At 44.9% G+C, this 21252-nt stretch overlaps 1 protein-coding gene across 1 annotated transcript; it reads left to right on the plus strand.

Moving 5' to 3' along the window:
* Positions 1-966, plus strand: LOC123440900 (translation initiation factor IF-2-like). The gene is made up of 2 exons (XM_045117444.1): positions 1-506; positions 606-966. Exons 1-2 carry the CDS (start codon positions 348-350, stop codon positions 843-845), a joined length of 399 nt encoding a protein of 132 aa, XP_044973379.1. The 5' UTR covers positions 1-347; the 3' UTR covers positions 846-966.
* Positions 967-21252: the final 20286 nt, after the last annotated feature.

Genomic DNA, 21252 nt, shown 5'->3' on the forward strand with positions numbered 1-21252 from the left:
TTTGTCCCGTCCGCGCCGCCACTCCCTCGGGATCTGCTAGTGCCCAATGGCCTCCCGATCTAGTCAACGAGAGCCCCACCCCACCACCGTAGCCTGACTCCCGTGCGCACTCGTCCCCTACCACCTGTGTCCTGGACAAATCCGACGACCACAGCCCCACGTACGTCCCCGAGCACCTCGTCGTCACGTCGGAGCGCGCCACCGGCGACCAGCGCGCCTCTGTGTGCGTGGGCCTCCCGTGTTTCTTCTCCAGGCGAACGCCTCGGCCTCTCCACCTCCACCACCAGCACGCTGACGGTGTGCCTTGCACAACAGCCGCGCCAGGGCCTCTTGCAGCCCGAGCCGCCATGGTCGAACGGGCCCGAGCTCGGCCTTCCTCGCCCTCGCCCTCGAGCGCCACCCCTGGCCAGCCTCGACCAGGCCCCCTCCTCCTCCTGGCTTCCTGTGGTGCCCGCGCCTCCAGGCATCTCCAGCAACGCCCCGCCGCCGCCGCCGACCTCTCGCAGGTAGGACCTCGCCGCCCCTCTCCCTGCCCCGTTCCTCCTTCTGTTCCTTCCTCCTTTCTCTCTCTGTTGCTCAGTTCTTCCCATCTCTTGTTTTTTCAGAGAAGAACCATGGTCGCCTCCCCAAGAAGCTCCCCGTCGGCCGACCTTGCGGTGCCAGACGCTGCCGTCAGCGGGAATGGAACCGCGACGCCAAGACCCTCCGGATCCGACTCGAGCTCACCTCCATGCCCATCCAAGTCGCCACAGTGGTGCTCCCCTGTTCTTGCCTCTGTTCGTCAGAGAAACGGGAGAGCCAGCGCCCGCCTCTGCTTCGAGCGAGAAGGAGGCCGCCCGCGTTGACCTGTCGCGCCTCCTGCACTGGAGCACGCCGCCGCCCTCGCCTGGACCTGCGTCCGCCGGCGACCTAGCCTGCCTACCCCGCCATGGCGTCTCCTTTCCCTGTTGTGAGAAGTTCCTCCCGATCTGATCCCCTTTCTTTTGTAGATCCGCCAGGATATGCGCTATTTAGAGCATACATTTAGTTTCCAGTACCAATCAGATGCTATAGCGTAGTGGTTAGTGCTAGCTAGTTGTGCCATGGGATCCAGGCATCAAATCCCCATGCATGTTATATTTTTAGGATTTATGCCTCTCCATGCGCTCAGCTTCTGCCATATTAATTTTTGTGCTGTTTTGTCAATTTTGACACAACTACTTAATTAGTCTGGTGGTAGGGCTTCTGCCATATTAATTTTTGTGCTGTTTTGTCAATTTTGACACAACCACTTAATTAGTCTGGTGGTAGGGCTACTAATGTCCATCCAAGGGATCTGGGGTTCAAATCCTAGCAATTCCTTTTTTTATATTTTGGACAGACTCAAACGCCCTTTTGTAAAATTCATATAGATTTAACCGTGCACCGGATAAAATGTTTCAACATGTAAGTTGCTTAGAATTTTCTGTAGTTTCACAAAAACCAACTCTCATGCATAATTAGATCTGTTTAGTGTGATGTTTGCATCGGTTTGCGTCTCGGCGTGTTGAAAACGGTTTAGGTCGTGACTATTTGACCGTAGCTCCGTTCAAAATGAGCCATCTATGTAAATGGGCTAGAACGACATGTAGTTTCACGTGAACCACTTTGTTTCGACGTTTAACAAATTTAAAATGTGATTAGGACAAATCTGGACAGAATTAGAATTTAACGCATGGGGTCATTTCGGAGATGCTATATGTCGTTTCCGGTCTCATTTAAAATGCCTAGCTAGGTAGTTTAATTTGTGCTTCACCCCTTGCCATGTTAACAACATTTTAAATATTGCCGTGTAAATTAACGGGAGTGAACTAAACAATTAAATGTGGAGTTTCGTCGATATGCAACCCGTTGCATTTCGAGCTTCACTTAATGTGTAGTGTTGATTGTTGTGATTGTCATGACTTGCATTAGACCGTTCATGCATCATGTGTGTCCTCCATCGTGTGGTGTATATCGTGTGTTGATGCTTGTTTCCGATTTCCTCCGTCTCGATAGAGTTCCGCAAGCGTGTCGGATGTGAGGACCGTTCGACTACATCGGTTCGTCTGCTTCACGGAGTCGTTTTTCTTCTCAGCGGGATCTCAGGCAAGATGATCATTTCCCCAGATACCATTACTATCATTGCCATGCTAGTTTACCGCTTCTATCGTTTATGTCTCGTTGCCTACCACTTGTTAAATTTCAGCCTCTCAACAATGCCATGATTACTTTCTACCTGTTCGACCTAGCAAACCACTGATTGACTATGTTACTGCTTGCTTAACCCTGTGTTAGCGTTGCTAGTTGCAGGTGCAGTTGCTTCCATGTGAAAACATGGGTTCCTTGTTATATCATCATATTTAAATGCTATTTAATTTAATGCACCTATATACTTGGTAAAAGGTGGAAGGCTCGGTCTTTTCTAGCCTGGTGTTTTGTTCCACCTTTGCCCCCTTAGTTATGTTCCATATATGAGCGCTCCTAACACGATCGGGGTTGTTATGGGGACCCCCTTGATAATTTGTTTTAGATTAAAGCTGGTCTGGCAGGGCCCAACTTTGGTACTACATTTGCCTAATAACTAATAAACTGCATAGGGAGTAATTAACCCGAGGAAATTTAATCAACCCCTGGGCCAGTGCTCCTCATGAGTGTTGGCCCCACCTGAGCGATGTCCAGCGCCCCTCTGGTCACCCGGAGGTTTAGCGATCCCGACGTCTAGCTCATCCGCCGTGTCCTGAGAACGAGGTACGCGACTCCTATCGGGATCGTCGACACGTCGGGCGGCCTTGCTGGATTAGTTTTACCTTTGACGAGATATCTTGTGCATCGGGATTCCGGTGATGCTTTGGGTAATCTCAGAGTTGAGGTTTTCCACTAGGGAATCCGACGAGATCGCGAGCTTCGTGATTGAGGATTTCTATGCGGCTTGTGGTAATTTGTGATGGACTAGTTGGAGCACCCCTGCAGGGTTAAATCTTTTCGGAAAGCCGTGCCCGCGGTTATGTGGCAACGTGGAAGCTTTGTTTAACACTGGTTCTAGATAACTTGAAGTTAACTTAATTAAAACTTGCCAACTGTGTGCGTAACCGTGACTGTCTCTTTCGTGAGTTCCTTCTCCGATCGAGGACACGGTGGGGTTATGTCTGACGTAGGTAGGTGTTCAGGATCATTCATTTGATCATCAGTAGACACGTCCGTAATGCGTAGATCTTCCCCCTCTTATTACTTGTACTCGTAAGTTTAGCCACCAAATATATGCTTAGCCGCTGCTGCAACCTCACCACTTAACCATGCCTCACCCATTAAGCTTTGCTAGTCTTGATACCTTTGGAAATGAGATTGCTGAGTCCCCTGTGGCTCACAGTTTACTACAACACCAGTTGCAGGTTCAGGTAAAGGTTACTTGACGCGAGCGCGTTGATTGTTCATTTGGAGTTGCTTCTTCTTCTTCTTCTTCATCGATCTAGGATGGGTTCCAGGCCGGCAGCCTGGGATAGCAAGGATGGACGTCGTTCTTATTTTCTCGTTTGTTTTCGTCCGTAGTCGGACCCTGCTCTTACTCTTGATGATTATGTACTGTACTGATGTGACTCTGATGTAGCATGTGGCGAGTGTAAGGCAACTCTGTTATATATCTCTTCTTTTCAGTACATGTACTTGTAACGATATCCATTCTTGCGACACGACGAGATGCGCTTCTATCCCTGACGAGGCCTTCGTGCCAAATTGAGGATAGGGTCGCATCTTGGGTGTGACAATGACCGAGTTGTACTCTATGGCCATACCCTTCAAAACGAAGGAGACAATTTCTCCATTCGAGGTAGGGAACGAGTGCAAGCAATCTCATCGGTCAGAGCTGAAGATTTGCAAGCGTGATGAGCAAGTTGACAAGCTGCAGCTGAGTTTGCATAGCAAAGAAGGTGTGGATGGCCTTCCATGTTTTAGCCGGCGTCTGGAGAATTACGACCTGCGCAAGGACCTCACGTGAAAGAGATCCCATAAGGTATCCTTATACCAGTTGTTGTTGGCCGTACCAGATCGTCCGGCGATAGTTCATGACCTGCTCTTCCTACCCATCCTTAGTGATGGTGATGGTGCCAGGGGGCACCAGGCTTGCGACGTCGAGGTAGTGATCCATCTGTGCCCCTTTGATTTGAGGCAGCACAATGTCCTTCCAAAGAAGGAAGTTGGTCCTCATCAGTTTTTCCAATGAAGGAGGTCCGAGGGAGATAGCAGCGCTGCTGGAGGTGGAAGACGATGCGTAGGTAGAGCCAGCGAATTGGGTGGACAGGATTGTCATGGTGGACACGATGGAGGCAGCAGTGGAAGGAGCAGAACCTGACATAGCTTTGTTTCTCTCGACACGTAGCTAGATCTGTTTCCTCTCGGGCTAGATGGTTTTCTATCGATTATCTATATCAGTGAGGGTAGGTTATGATGACCATGAAAATTTGGACAAGCGTTGAACCCTTTGGTCTCGGGCCACTGTATTTATTGAGTAATTGTCGTGGTTTACAAGTGAAGGGAGACTACTAGGATGCTTCCCAGAGTTCGTACACGAGAAGGAAACGAGATTACAAGAGAGGAAGAGTTAGACAGAAGAAGATATAGTTGAGTTTGAAAGGAATACATAAAACTCTATCTAACTATCTAACAGGAGCAGGACCTTGTAGATGATCAACCGGTCCGAGGAGGGGTCGGGCTCATCGATGCCGCAGGCAGTGCCAGCGTTAAAGGCGACGCTACTCCCCCAGCTCGTCGGCGTAGCCGCTTCTGCTGAGGCTCAGTGGATCGGCATCGCCGTAGCCGTCCTCCTCCTCCTCGAGCCCCTTGACTTCCTCCCTCCTCCGGGATGCGGCCGTGTTGCTCCTGCCCTTCGACACAGTTGTCACGTATCCCTCGTCATACGACACATGTTCCCATCATCGAGGGTTGGTCCCGACGGCGGGTGCTGATGGTGGCCACGATGACCATGGTGTGGGCGGGCAACACGGGAACGAGGAAGATGCAGAGGGGGTTGATTAGCAACAGTTTAATAGTTTGAAGGGTTGTTTTGCAAAATTGAAAATTAAGTAAGGCGTTGACAATCTTTTTCAGACGGAGGGAGTTCTGCCAATAGTAGGTAGGTTATTATGTGATGTAGCAAAATAATAATTATGAGTTGGTACAAACTAGATAAAATGACTAGCTAGGCTGTGTGAATTAATATATTACAATGACGCACTAGTAGAAAACACGCATTTGGTTCGACGCATTTGTCCTGGTTGGTTTCTGAACCGGGACAAAATGCTTCCATTAGTCCCGGTTCATGAGGCTAGGTTTTAGTCCAGGTTTATTAGGAACCTCTAGTCCCGGTTTGTGTGAAAAAACGGTACTAAAGTGGTGGTGGCAGGGTTGCGTCTGGCTAGGGGCCATGCGAGGGCCATTAGTCCAGGTTGGTAATACAAACCGGGATTAGAGATAGATATTAGTCCCGGTTTATATCATCAACTAGGACTAAAAGGATTACTATAAATAGTGCTTGTCTAGCCCGATCCCAAGCTCTATTTTCTCGTTTCTCTCCTCTGTTCTCTTCCCTTGTTCGAGTTCATCCTCAATTTCTTCCTAGATTTGTCAAGATTTGAGGCACCCCATCCATCCAAGTGTTCACAAAGGTTAGCAACTTTGTCCTTTCATCTCTCACAGCTAGATTAACTCGTTCAATGCTCTATAATTATAGTGATTTGTGGGTTTTAGTTTGGGAGTAACGATGTGCGAGTTTATTTGATTTGTATGCAAGTTCAGCTCAAATTAACTTCTTAGTTTGCATATGTGTAGGTGTGGTTTACTTAGTGCTTTCCCGTCCCCGTCCTAACCACCGTCGATCGCCAGCACCGTCTCATCGCCGACACCACCTTGTTCTTATCCTTTTTATTCCAAAAAAATCTTATTTGTATGATTTAGATAGTTTTCTTATCTATATGATTGTTTGTTATACATAATGCCATGGTCTTGATATCCGTCCCCGTCGGCCCCCGTCCGGTTTATGATTAGGATGTGGTATATTCTCTTTTATAGCTATTTGTTGAATTTCTTGTTTATATGACAATTATGCCCATCAAGTTGACATAGATATTTTTATCTAGGAGGTATGTGAAGCGTAAATGGCAATCGACCCCCTTGTCGAGAAGTTAAACTTAGTTGAAAAAGAAAATGAGTATTTGAAAGAAAAATTGAAAATAATTGAAGAAGAGAAGATGAAATTGAAGTTGTATGTTGCCGATGTCGTCGATGATCACAAGATCAAGATGGACGCAATGCGCTTGAAGATTAAAAAGATTAGAGAATATGCCCTAAACAAAGGGGCTTGGTATCACTATGATGTTGGATCAATTGTTACCTTAGTTTCAATCTTGATCGCATTTGTTGTTGCATTTAAATGCTTTAGCTAGAAACTCTTGTATTTTTTTATGAGAATACGTGTGTATGAAGTTTATGTGTGAACTTGTATCAATTTGGTCTTTTCGGTCTTGTGCAATGAAGATGAACCGGCAATGGGTGTACAATGACCGACACTCTCCCCAGTTCATTGATGGCTTGTAGAGTTTTCTGCGTGCGGCTGAGGCAAACCAACGGGATAATTTTATGTCTTGTCCATGTGCTGGCTGTAAGAATGATAAAACTTACTCTAAGTCAAGAGTCATTCACATCCACCTGTTTACGTCCGGTTTCATGTTCGGCTATAACTGTTGGACCAAGCACTGAGAAAGAGGGGTTCTAATGGAAGAGAATGAAGAAGAAGAGGACTATCCTTTGTTCCCTGAATATGATGGTACTACAGTGGGGGAAGAAGCTGAAGTAGAGGCACCAAATGAGCCCGCTGATGATCTTGGTCGGTCCATTGTTGATGCAAAGAGAAACTGCGCAAGTGAAAAGGAGAAGCTGAAGTTGCAACGCATGTTAGAGGATAACAAGAAATTGTTGTACCCAAATTGTGAAGATTACAAGAAGAAGCTGGGTACCACACTGGAATTGCTCCAATGGAAGGCACAGAATGGTGTATGTGACAAGGGTTTTGAAAAGTCGCTCAAAATGTTAAAGAAGATGCTTCCAAAGGATAATGAATTGCCCGATAGTACGTACGAAGCAAAGAAGGCTATCTGCTCTCTAGGATTAGAGGTGCAGAAGATACATGCATGCCCTAATGACTGCATCCTCTACCGCGGTGAGGAGTACGAGAATTTGAATGCATGCCCCGTATGCGGTGCGTTGCGCTATAAGATCGGTCGGGATGACCCTGGTGACGGTGTTGAGGGCCAGCGCCCCACGAAGAGGATTCCTACCAAGGTGATGTGGTATGATCCTTTAATACCACGGTTGAAGCGTTTGTTCCAAAACAAAGAGCATGCCAAGTTGATGCAATAGCACAAAGACGAGCGTAAGAAAGACGGGAAGTTGAGAGTACCCACTGATGGGTCATAGTCGAGGAAAATCGAGAGAGAGTGGCCGGACTTTGCAGATGATGCAAGGAACTATTGGTTTGGTTTTAAGTCTAGATGACAGTTATCCTTTTGGGGGGAGAGCAGCAATCATAGCACCAAGCATGTGACTCTATGTATCTATAACCTTCCTCCTTGGTTGTGCATGAAGCGGAAGTTCACCGTTATCACTCCAAGATCCCAATCTCGGATGTGACCGGCTTCACCGTCATCACTTTCTTCTTTAGTGAGTTTCCGGGATTATCTGGAAAGTTCCACTTCGGACAAACCCGAGGGAATCTTAGTGTAAGAGTTAGGGTATATATGTGTGTTTTGGCATTTGAAATGCGAAGAAAACATTATGTAGCTCAGATTTAATAAATGCAATTATGTGCAAACATAATCTTTTCATGCATTTATTGAATTTTTTTTGAGCTAAATGACCCTCAAATTCAAAAGCACTACAAATGACCTCTGAAAAGGCTGAAACTTGGCATGGTATCATCATTTCAGCCACATAGTATATGCTAAAAAGTTGAGAGGGTTACGGCAAAAACCGGTTACACTTCGTGTACAAACTGGACAATCTCTTTCGAAGTATCACGGTTTCGGACGAATACTCATCTCTTACAAAGGAATTTCATTTTTTAGAACTTATTTCAACTCCAGACTTTTTGTGTGCTAAATATGCACCATTCAAAGCCACATCATCAATTATCAACCCTTTCTCACTTTATTTGCTATTTTCATGTATTTAATTATATTTTTGAGCTAAATGACCCTGCAATTGAAAAACACTAGAAATGAACTGTGAAAAGGTCGAAACTTGGCATGGTGTCATCATTTCACCCACATAGCATGTGCTAAATAGTTGGGAGGTTTATGGCAAAAACTGGATGCACTTCGTGTATAAACTGGACAATCTTTTTCGAAGTATGAGGGTTTCTGACGAATACTCATCTCTTACAAAGGAATTTCATTTTTTAACTTATTTCAACTGTAGACTTTTTGTGCACTTAATATGCATCATTCAAAGCCACATAATCAATTTTCAACCCTTTCTCACCTCATTTGCAATTTTTCATGCATTTAATGATTTTGTTTTGAGCTAAATGACACTGAAATTGAAAAGCTCTACAAATGAACTCTAAAAAGGCTGAAACTTGGCATGGTATCATCATTTCACCCACATAGAATGTGCTAAAAAGTTGGGAGGGTTATGGCAAAAACTGGACGCACTTCGTGTAGAAACTGGACAATCTCTTTTAAAGTATTAGGAGTTCGGACGAATACTCATCTTTTAAAAAGGCATATCATTTTTTAATAACCTAAAATTACCAAATTAAGTATACTGATAAAACACACTAATATTAAACATCATAAAAAAATGACTAAAAAAATTATTTTTAAAGTAAAGTTATTCACAAATTAGTGATTCACATAAATTTTGAAAGAATTCAAATTTAAACTATGTAAATTTGAAAAATACTAGCACTAATAGAAATTTTGTAGTTTTTTCTACCTAAACCAAAAATATTCATTCCAAAACTATAAATAGTCTAACTGCTATTCCAAATTTCAAAAGAGAAACTCTCATGTTTAGAAAAACAAAAACAATAAAAAAGAGAAAATAGACCTTTAGTCCAGGCTGCAGCCATCAACCGGTACTAAAGGTCCCTTCCCACGCGGAATTTGGGCCACCGAAAATAGGCCTTTAGTCCCAGTCGGTAGCTACAACCGGGACTAAAGGTGCGTGTGAGTGCGCCAGGCGCCCCACTGATATGTCTCCGTCGTATCTACTTTTCCAAACTCTTTTGCCCTTGTTTTGGAGTCTAACTTTCAGCAGGATTGCCATGGTGTTATTTTTGCGCAGAAATAAAAGTTCTCGGAATGACCTAGAAATTTACGAGGAATTTTTGTGGAATATATAAAAAATACTGGCGCAAGAATCAACCGGAGAAGTGGAGCGAGGAGCCCACAAGCCCACCAGGCACGGGCCCCCCTGGTCGCGCCTAGCAGGCTTGTGGGGCCCACGGAACTCCACCGCCTCCAACTCCAGCTCTATTTAGTCCCTTTCATCCGGAAAAAATCAGGAAGAAGAGTTCATCGCATTTTACGATACGGAGGCGCCGCCACCACGTGTTCTTCCTCTGGAGGGCAGATCTGGAGTCCGTTCCGGGCTCCGGACATGGGAGATCGTCGCCATCGTCATCACCAACCTTCCTTCATCGTCAACTCCATGATGCTCTTCACCGTTCATGAGTAAATCTCATTGTAGGCTTGCTGGACGGTGATGGGTTGGATGAGATCTATCATGTAATCTAGTTAGTTTTGATGGGGATTGATCCCTAGTATCCATTATGTTCTGAGATTGATGTTGCTACTACTTTGCCATGCTCAATGCTTGTCACTAGGGCCCGAGTGCCATGATTTCAGATCTGAACCTATTATGTTGTCACCAATATATGTGTATTCTTGATCCTATCTTGCAAGTTGTAGTCACCTACTATGTGTTATGACCCGACAACCCCAAAGTGACAATAGCCGGTACCACTCCCGAAGATGACCATAGTATGAGGAGTTCATGTATTTGTTGGGGATCGTCGCATGGGAAACAAAAAATTTCCTACGCACACGAAGACCTATCATGGTGATGTCCATCTACGAGAGGGGATGAGTGATCTACGTACCCTGGTAGATCATACAGCAGAAGCGTTAGAGAACGCGGTTGATGTAGTGGAACGTCCTCACGTCCCTCGATCCGCCCCGCGAACAATCCCGCGATCAGTACCACGATCTAGTACCGAACGGACGGCACCTCCGCGTTCAGCACACGTACAGCTCGACGATGATCTCGGCCTTCTTGATCCAGCAAGAGAGACGGAGAGGTAGAAGAGTTCTCCGGCAGCGTGACGGCGCTCCGGGGGTTGGTGATGATCTCGTCTCAGCAGGGCTCCGCCCGAGCTCCGCAGAAGCGCGATCTAGAGGAAAAACTATGCAGGTATGTGGTCGGGCAGCCGTGAGAAAGTCGTCTCAAATCTGCCCTAAAAGCCCCATATATATAGGAGGAGGGAGGGGGAACTTGCCTTGGGGTCCAAGGGACTCCCAAGGGGTCGGCCGAGCCAAGGGGGGGAGGACTACCCCCCCCCCCCCCCAAACCGAGTTGGACTTGGTTTGGTGGGAGGAGTCCCCCTCCCTTCCCACTTCTTCCCTCCTTTTTTTTTCTTTTCCTTTGATTTTCTTCTCTTGGCGCATAGGCCCCCTTGGGTCTGTCCCACCAGCCCACTAAGGGCTGGTGTGTCTCCCCAAAGCCTATGGGCTTCCCCGGGGTGGGTTGCCCCCCCCCCCCCCGGTGAACTCCCGGAACCCATTCGTCATTCCCGGTACATTCCCGGTAACTCCGAAAACCTTCCGGTAATCAAATGAGGTCATCCTATATATCAATCTTCGTTTCCGGACCATTCCGGAAACCCTCGTGACGTCCGTGATCTCATCCGGGACTCCGAACAACATTCGGTAACCAACCATATAACTCAAATACGCATAAAACAACGTCGAACCTTAAGTGTGCAGACCCTGCGGGTTCGAGAACTATGTAGACATGACCCGAGAGACTCCTCGGTCAATATCCAATAGCGGGACCTGGATGCCCATATTGGATCCTACATATTCTACGAAGATCTTATCGTTTGAACCTAAGTGCCAAGGATTCATATAATCCCGTATGTCATTCCTTTTGTCCTTCGGTATGTTACGTGCCCGAGATTCGATCGTTAGTATCCGCATACCTATTTCAATCTCGCTTACCGGCAAGTCTCTTTACTTGTTCCGTAATACAAGATCCCGCAACTTACACTAAATCACATTGCTTGCAAGGCTTGTGTGTGATGTTGTATTACCGAGTGGGCCCCGAGATACCTCTCCGTCACACGGAGTGACAAATCCCAGTCTCGATCTATACTAACTCAACGAACACCTTCGGAGATACCTGTAGAGCATCTTTATAGTCACCCAGTTATGTTGCGACGTTTGATACACACAAAGCATTCCTCCGGTGTCCGTGAGTTATATGATCTCATGGTCATAGGAACAAATACTTGACACGCAGAAAACAGTAGCAACCAAATGACACGATCAACATGCTACGTCTATTTGTTTGGGTCTAGTCCATCACATGATTCTCCTAATGATGTGATCCCGTTATCAAGTGACAACACTTGCCTATGGCCAGGAAACCTTGACCATCTTTGATCAACGAGCTAGTCAACTAGAGGCTTACTAGGGACAGTGTTTTGTCTATGTATCCACACAAGTATTGTGTTTCCAATCAATACAATTATAGCATGGATAATAAACGATTATCATGAACTAAGAAATATAATAATAACTAATTTATTATTGCCTCTAGGGCATATTTCCAACAGTCTCCCACTTGCACTAGAGTCAATAATCTAGTTCACATCACCATGTGATTCCAACGAATCCAACACCCATATAGTTATGGGGTCTGATCACGTCTTGCTCGTGAGAGAGGTTTTAGTCAACGGTTCTGAAACTTTCAGATTCGTGCGTTCTTTACAAATCTTTATGTCATCTTATAGATGCTGCTACTACGTGCTATTCGAAAATGCTCCAAATATCTACTCTACTATACAAATCCGTTTCACTACTCATAGTTATCCGGATTAGTGTCAAAGCTTGCATTGACGTAACCCTTTACGACAAACTCTTTAATCACCTCCATAATCGAGAAAAATTCCTTAGTCCATTAGTTACTAAGGATAAATTTCGACCGCTGCTAGTGATTCAATCATGGATCACTCTCTGTACCTCTCAACATACTTTGAGTCAAGGCACACTTCAGGTGCGGTACACAGCATGGCATACTTTAGATTCTACGGCTAAGGCATAGAAGACGACCTTCGTCTATTCTCTTTATTCTGCCGTGGTCGGGTTTTGAGTCTTACTCAAATTCACACCTCACAACGCAACCAAGAACTCCTTCTTTGCTGGTCTATTTTGAACTCTTTCAAAAACTTGTCAAGGCATGCATCTTGTTGAAACTTCTATTAAGCGCTTTCGATCTATCTCCATAGATCTTTGATGCTCAACGTTCAAGTAGCGTAATCCAGGTACTCCTTTGAAAACTTCTTTCAAACAACCTTGTATGCTTTACAGAAATTCTACATTACTTCTGATCCACAATATGTCAACCACATATACCTATCAGAAATTCTATAGTGCTCCCACTCACTTCTTTGGAAATACAAGTTTCTCATAAACCTTGTACAAACCCAAAATCTTTGATCATCTCATCAAAGTGTATATTCCAACTCCGAGATGCTTGCACCAGTCCATTGAAGGATCACTGGAGCTTGCATACTTGCTAGTATCTTTAGGATCGACAAAACCTTCTGGTTGTATCACATACAATGTTTGCTCAAGGAAACCGTCGAGAAAACAATGTTTTGACATCCTACGTGCAATATTTCATAAATAATGCATCAAGAACTAACATAATTCTAACAGACTTTTAGCATCGCTACGAGTGAGAAAGTCTCATCATAGTCAACTGTTTGATCTTATCGAAAACATCTTTGCGACAAGTCGAGCTTTTCTTAATAGTGACTTATCACCATCATCGTCTGTCTTCTTTTAAAGATCCATTTTTACTGAATAGTCCTATGACCATCAAGTAGTTCTACCAAAGTCTACACTTTGTTTTCACACATGGATCCTCTCTCGGATTTGATGGCTTCCAGCCATTTGTCGGAATCTGGGCCCACCATCGCTTTCTCCATAACTCGTAGGTTCACTGTTGCTCAACAACATGACCTCCAAGACAGAGTTACCGTACTACACTGCAACAGTACGCGACCTTGTCGACCTACGAGGTTTGTAGTAACTTGATTCGAAGCTCAATGATCATCATCATCAGCTTCCACTTCAATTGGTGTAGGCGCCACACGAACAACTTTCTACGCCCTGCTACACACTGGTTGAAGTGATGGTTCAATAACCTCATCAAGTTCTACTACCCTCCCACTCAATTCTTTCGAGAGAAGCCTTTCCTCGAGAAAGGATCCGTTTCTAGAAACAAACACTTTGCTTTCGGATCTGAGATAGGAGATGTACCCAACTGTTTTGGATATCCTATGAAGATGCATTTATCCGCTTTGGGTTCGAGCTTATCAGACTGAAACTTTTTCACATAAGTGTCGAAACCCCAAACTTTCAAGAAACGACAGTTTAGTTTTCTCTAAATCTCAGTCTATACTGTGTCATCTCAACGGAAATACGCGGTGCCCTATTTAAAGTGAGTGCGGTTGTCTCTAATGCATAACCCATAAACGATAGTGGTAATTCGATAAGAGACATCATAGTATGCACCATACCAAATAGTGCGTGGCTATGACGTTCAGACACATCATCACACTATGATGTTCCAGGTGGCATGAACTGCGAAACAATTTCCACATTGTCTTAACTGTGTACCAAAACTCGTAACTCAGATATTCATTTCCATGATCATATCGTAGACAGTTTATCCTCTTGTTACGACGAACTTCACTCTGAAACGGAATTGAACTTTTCAACATTTTAGACTTGTGATTCATTAAGTAAATACTCCTGTATCTACTCAAATCGTCAGTGAAGTAAGAACATAATGATATCCACTCCGTGCCTCAGCACCCATTGGACTGCATACATCAAAATGTATCACTTTCAACAAGTTACTATCTTATTTCATCTCAATGAAAACAAGGCCTTGCTCATGTGGTATGATTCGCATGTCACTAGTGATTCTAAATCAGGTGAGTACAAAGATCCATCAGCATGGAGCCTCTTCATGCAATTTATATTAACATGACTCAAGCGGCAGTGCCACAAGTAAGTGGTACTATCATCATCAACTCGTATCTTTTGGCACCAATATCATGAACATGTGTAACACTACGATCGAGATCCAATAAACCATTGAAGGTGATTATTCAAGAAAATAGAGTAACCATTATTCTCTTTAAATGAATAATCGTATTGCAATAAACACGATCCAATCATGTTCATGCTTAACGCAAGCACCAAATAACAATTATTTAGGTTTAACACCAATCCCGATGGTAGAGGGAGCGTGTGACGTTTGATCATATCAATCATGGAAACACTTCCAACACGTATCGTCACCTCGCCTTTAGCTAGTCTCCGTTTATGCCGTAGCTTTCATTTCGCGTCACTAATCACTTAGCAACCGAACCGGTATCCAATACCCTCGTGCTACTAGGAGTACTAGTAAAGTACACATCAACATCATGTATATCAAATACACTTCTTTCGACTTTTGCCAGCCTTCTTATCTACCAAGTATCTTGAGTTGCTCCGCCTCAGTGATTGTTCCCCTCATTACAGAAGCACTTAGTCTCGGGTTTGGGTTTAATCTTGGGTCTCTTCATTAGTGCAGCAACTGTTTTGCCGTTTCACGAAGTATCCCTTCTAGCCCTTTCCTTTCTTGAAACTTAGTGGTTTTACAAACCATCAACTATTGATGCTCCTTCTTGATTTCTACTTTCGCAGTGTCAAACATCGCGAATCGCTCAAGGATCATTGTATGTATCCTTGATATGTTATAGTTCATCACGAAGCTCTCACAGCTTGGTGGCAGTGACTTTGGAGAACTATCACTATCTCATCTGGAAGATTAACTCCCACTTGATTCAAGCGATTGTCGTACTCAGACAATCTGAGCACATGCTCAACGATTGAGCCTTTTCTCCTGTGCTTTGTGGACAAAGAATCTTGTCGGGGGTCTCGTACCTCTTAACAAGGGCACAAGCATGAATCACAATTTCATCTCTTTAGAACATCACTTATGTTCCGTGACGTTTTACAACGTTTTCGACGCCTTGCTTCTAAGCCATTAAGTATTTTTGTACTGAACTATCGTGTAGTCATCAGAAACGTGTATGTCGGATGTTCACAGCATCCATAGACGACGCTCGAGGTGCAGCACACCGAGTGGTGCATTAAGGACATAAGCCTTCTGTGCAGCAACGCGGACAATCCTCGGTTTTACAGACTCAGTCTGCAAAGTTTGCTACTATCAACTTTCAACTAAATTTTCTCTAGGAACATATAAAACAGTAGAGCTGTAGCGCAAGCTACATCGTAATTCGCAAAGACCATTAGACTATGTTCATGACAATTAGTTCAATTAATCATATTACTTAAGAACTCCCACTCAAAAAGTACATCTCTCTAGTCATTTGAGTGGTACATGATCCAAATCCACTATCTCAAGTCCGATCATCACGTGAGTCGAGAATAGTTTCAGTGGTAAGCATCTCTATGCTAATCATATCAACTATACGATTCATGCTCGACCTTTCGGTCTCATGTGTTCCGAGGCCATGTCTGCACATGCTAGGCTCGTCAAGCTTAACCCGAGTGTTCCGCGTGTGCAACTGTTTTGCACCCGTTGTATGTGAACGTTGAGTCTATCACACCCGATCATCACGTGGTGTCTCGAAACGACGAACTGTAGCAACGGTGCACAGTCGGGGAGAACACAATTTCGTCTTGAAATTTTAGTGAGAGATCACCTCATAATGCTACCGTCGTTCTAAGCAAAATAAGGTCCATAAAAGGATTAACATCACATGCAATTCATAAGTGACATGATATGGCCATCATCACGTGCTTCTTGATCTCCATCACCAAAGCACCGGCACGATCTTCTTGTCACCGGCGTCACACCATGATCTCCATCATCATGATCTCCATCAACGTGTCGCCATCAGGGTTGTCGTGCTACTCATGCTATTACTACTAAAGCTACGTCCTAGCAAAATAGTAAACGCATCTGCAAGCACAAACGTTAGTTATAAAGACAACCCTATGGCTCCTGCCGGTTGCCGTACCATCGACGTGCAAGTCGATATTAACTATTACAACATGATCATCTCATACATCCAATATATCACATCACATCGTTGGCCATATCACATCACAAGCATACCCTGCAAAAACAAGTTAGACGTCCTCTAATTTTGTTGTTGCATGTTTTACGTGGTGACCATGGGTATCTAGTAGGATCGCATCTTACTTACGCAAACACCACAACGGAGATATATGAATTGCTATTTAACCTCATCCAAGGACCTCCTCGGTCAATTATGATTCAACTAAAGTTGGAGAAACTGACACTTGCCAGTCATCTTTGAGCAAAGGGGGTTACTCGTAACGATGAAACCAGTCTCTCGTAAGCGTACGAGTAATGTCGGTCCAAGCCGCTTCAATCCAACAATACCGCGGAATCAAGAAAAGACTAAGGAGGGCAGCAAAACGCACATCACCGCCCACAAAAACTTTTGTGTTCTACTTGAGAAGACATCTACGCATGAACCTAGCTCATGATGCCACTGTAGGGGAACGTCGCATGGGAAACAAAAATTTTCCTACGCGCATGAAGACCTATCATGGTGATGTCCATCTACGAGAGGGGATGAGTGACCTACGTACCCTTGTAGATCGTACAGCAGAAGCGTTAGAGAACGCGGTTGATGTAGTGGAACGTCCTCACGTCCCTCGATCCGCCCCGCGAACAATCCCGCGATCAGTCCCACGATCTAGTACCGAACGGACGGCACCTCCGCGTTCAGCACACGTACAGCTCGACGATGATCTCGGCCTTCTTGATCTAGCAAGAGAGACGGAGAGGTAGAAGAGTTCTCCGGCAGTGTGGCGGCGCTCCGGAGGTTGGTGATGATCTCGTCTCAGCAGGGCTCCGCCCGAGCTCCGCAGAAACGCGATCTAGAGGAAAAACTATGGAGGTATGTGGTCGGGCAGCCGTGAGAAAGTCGTCTCAAATCTGCCCTAAAAGCCCCATATATATAGGAGGAGGGAGGGGGACCTTGCCTTGGGGTCCAAGGGACTCCCAAGGGGTCGGCCGAGCCAAGGGGGGGAGGACTCCCCCCCAAACCGAGTTGGACTTGGTTTGGTGGGAGGAGTCCCCCTCCCTTCCCACTTCTTCCCTCCTTTTTTTTTTCTTTTCCTTTGATTTTCTTCTCTTGGCGCATAGGCCCCCTTGGGGCTGTCCCACCAGCCCACTAAGGGCTGGTGTGTCTCCCCAAAGCCTATGGGCTTCCCCGGGGTGGGTTGCCCCCCCCCCCCCGGTGAACTCCCGGAACCCATTCGTCATTCCCGGTACATTCCCGGTAACTCCGAAAACCTTCCGGTAATCAAATGAGGTCATCCTATATATCAATCTTCGTTTCCGGACCATTCCGGAAACCCTCGTGACGTCCGTGATCTCATCCGGGACTCCGAATAACATTCGGTAACCAACCATATAACTCAAATACGCATAAAACAACGTCGAACCTTAAGTGTGCAGACCCTGCGGGTTCGAGAACTATGTAGACATGACCCGAGAGACTCCTCGGTCAATATCCAATAGCGGGACCTGGATGCCCATATTAGATCCTACATATTCTACGAAGATCTTATCGTTTGAACCTCAGTGCCAAGGATTCATATAATCCCGTATGTCATTCCCTTTGTCCTTCGGTATGTTACTTGCCCGAGATTCGATCGTTAGTATCCGCATACCTATTTCAATCTCGTTTACCGGCAAGTCTCTTTACTCGTTCCGTAATACAAGATCCCGCAACTTACACTAAGTCACATTGCTTGCAAGGCTTGTGTGTGATGTTGTATTACCGAGTGGGCCCCGAGATACCTCTCCGTCACACGGAGTGACAAATCCCAGTCTCGATCTATACTAACTCAACGAACACCTCCGGAGATACCTGTAGAGCATCTTTATAGTCACCCAGTTATGTTGCGACGTTTGATACACACAAAGCATTCCTCCGGTGTCCGTGAGTTATATGATCTCATGGTCATAGGAACAAATACTTGACACGCAGAAAACAGTAGCAACCAAATGACACGACCAACATGCTACGTCTATTTGTTTGGGTCTAGTCCATCACATGATTCTCCTAATGATGTGATCCCGTTATCAAGTGACAACACTTGCCTATGGCCAGGAAACCTTGACCATCTTTGATCAACGAGCTAGTCAACTAGAGGCTTACTAGGGACAGTGTTTTGTCTATGTATCCACACAAGTATTGTGTTTCCAATCAATACAATTATAGCATGGATAATAAACGATTATCATGAACTAAGAAATATAATAATAACTAATTTATTATTGCCTCTAGGGCATATTTCCAACAGTATTCACTAAGTGCTAATGCTTTGTTCCGATTCTTTATTAAAAGGAGAACCTTAATATCCCGTAGTTTCTATTAGGACCCCGCTGCCACGGGAGGGATGGACAATAGATGTCATACAAGTTTTTTTTCCTAAGCATGTATGACTATATACGGAATGCATGCCTACATTACATTGACGAACTGGAGCTAGTTACATATCTCTCCATGTTATAACTGTTGCATGATGAATATCATCCGGCATAATCATCCATCACCGATCCAATGCCTACGAGTTTTTCCTACTGGTCCTTGCTACGTTACTTTGTCGCTATTGCTGTCGCTGCTGCTACTGTTACTCTGTCACTATTGCTGTCACTGCTTCTACTGTTACTGCTATTGTTGTCGCTGCTGCTATTGTTACTCTGTCACTATTGCTGTCACTTCTGCTACTGTTACTGCTACTGCTGTCACTGTTGCTACTGGTTACCGTTGCTACTGTTGCTATCACTCTACCTTGCTACTAATACTTTGCTGCAGATACTAAGTCTTTCAGGTGTGGTTGAATTGACAACCCAACTGCTAATACTTGAGAATATTCTTTGGCTTCCCCTTGTGTCGAATCAACAAATTTGGGTTGAATATTCTACCCTCGAAAACTGTTGCGATCCCCTATATACTTGTGGGTTATCACCAAGGTTTTAAATTGCCGGCTATTGAATTTAGCGGCTCGCTTTTTCATTGAGCTATTTGGGGCTATAGCTGGGTTATTTGAGGCTATAGCGGGCTATAGCGGCAAGATTGTGAAGGAAAGCAAAATAGCTGGACACTGCAGAAACAGCAATAGCGGCAGCTATAGCTGATAATAGCCGGCTATTTAAAACCCTGGTTATCACCCACCTTTAGTCCCGGTTGTAGCCACCAACCGGGACTGAAGACCCTTCAGTCCCGGTTCGTGTTTCCAACCGGGACTAAAGGTCTCTACATATAACTTCGCGCCCGTTTTCGGCCCCAATCTCGCAATTGATCCCCCCCCCCCCGACGTCGACGCCCTGCCCCGATGCCGCTAGGCTGCCGGAGCTCGCCGCCGCCCCCAAAGCCGTCCTCGTCATCGCCGCCCCCGACGCCGGCCGCCCGCGCCTCCTCCACGAGCCCCTCCTGCCCGCCGACGATCCCCTGCTGAGCCCTGGCCCTTCGCCCACGGCGAGCTCCTCCGGCCTCCTTCCCCCTCTCTCTATCAGCCCCGGCCCCTCGCCGTGCCTGAGCGCGGCGGCACAGAAGGTTTTCTCGATTATCAGACGGGATCCTCATATCGAGGTCAGCTATTCCTGATCTGTTTATCTGTAGAGAGGAAGATTTTTTTGAGAACTTTACCAAATCTCCATTTATGTAGCGAGAATTTGATCAGTGCTCTCATGTACTGAAAGTCTGAAACCCAGTTGCTTTGTTTATGCAGTGAGTGCTAACTATTAGTAACTTTGCCTATGAAACATTTTGTCTCGCAAATATTAGAGTAAAAGAATCCAACCATGCAAGATAGAAAATACAGTAAAACTATCTTTTTCTACTGGGTACAAAATGACTCTGAAAAACGGTGAGATAGATGAAGTGCAATTCAGATTATTTCCACTTTGGATCTGATGAGTGTTGAAAGGAAAAAAATAGTAGAGAACATCAAAGGTGTGTGTTTTATGTCACTCTCGGATCTAAGACTATAAAACAAACATATGCATAAAACACTGGTTCGTGGTGTCAGGCAGTTTCTGTACATTAGTATGCTATACTAGTGTGGCTGCGCATGATCTTCAAGAATTCAGTGCAAAGAGACGTTGAAGGAAACCAGCTGTCACGGGACATTAATCATCTGCTTAGTTATGCTACAGAGTTGCAATGCATCAAGTGTACTTTGGGCATCGCTACTGTGTTCTCATGGGATAGTGCTAACTTCATCCTTTGGCTTATCTTACTTAGAGATAGAGAGAGAAAGAGAGAGATAAGGACTTATTCGTATTGCATTTCACAGGAAATCTTGCATCTACTCCAACCTCATATGCAAAGAACCTTTTTTCTATGATGCAATCAAACAGAGTCGAATCATGTGTGATTTGAATGGAAATGACATTCCAATTTTTTGTTATTCGGCCTATGGTGATCATTAGATGTGTTAATTGATCTGTATATATATATATATATATATATATATATATATATATATATATATATATATATATATATATATATATATATATATATATATGAATCTCTTCTTTTAGCTCTCTGGATCGAGCAAAACATCTACAAGCAGGGCAGTACGAGGCCCGGCCAAAAAGTTGACCGAGGGCACAAAGTACAACATCGACAACATAACAGAAGGTGGCGAACCAAGTGGTCCCAAACCTAATGTGGACAAATTTGTCCGTCGATGCGGAGTTATTGTCAGGGACCAAATCCCGATCTCAATTCAAGAGTGGCATAGGCCAAAGAAAAATCGAGAAGTTAGTTTTATGGACGAAAGAGCAAAAAATCTTCTTTTGGATACGCTCATGACACATTTCACCCTACCAAAGAATTTGTCA

This window comes from Hordeum vulgare, chromosome 3H, assembly GCF_904849725.1.
Source record: "Hordeum vulgare subsp. vulgare chromosome 3H, MorexV3_pseudomolecules_assembly, whole genome shotgun sequence".
Taxonomy (NCBI): domain Eukaryota; kingdom Viridiplantae; phylum Streptophyta; class Magnoliopsida; order Poales; family Poaceae; genus Hordeum; species Hordeum vulgare.

Coding starts and splice junctions, on each gene's coding strand:
- LOC123440900 (XM_045117444.1), top strand. CDS start 348: ATGGTCGAACGGGCCCGAGCTCGGCCTTCCTCGCCCTCGCCCTCGAGC. Junction 507..605: donor CCGCCGCCGACCTCTCGCAG/GTAGGACCTCGC, acceptor TTGTTTTTTCAG/AGAAGAACCATGGTCGCCTC.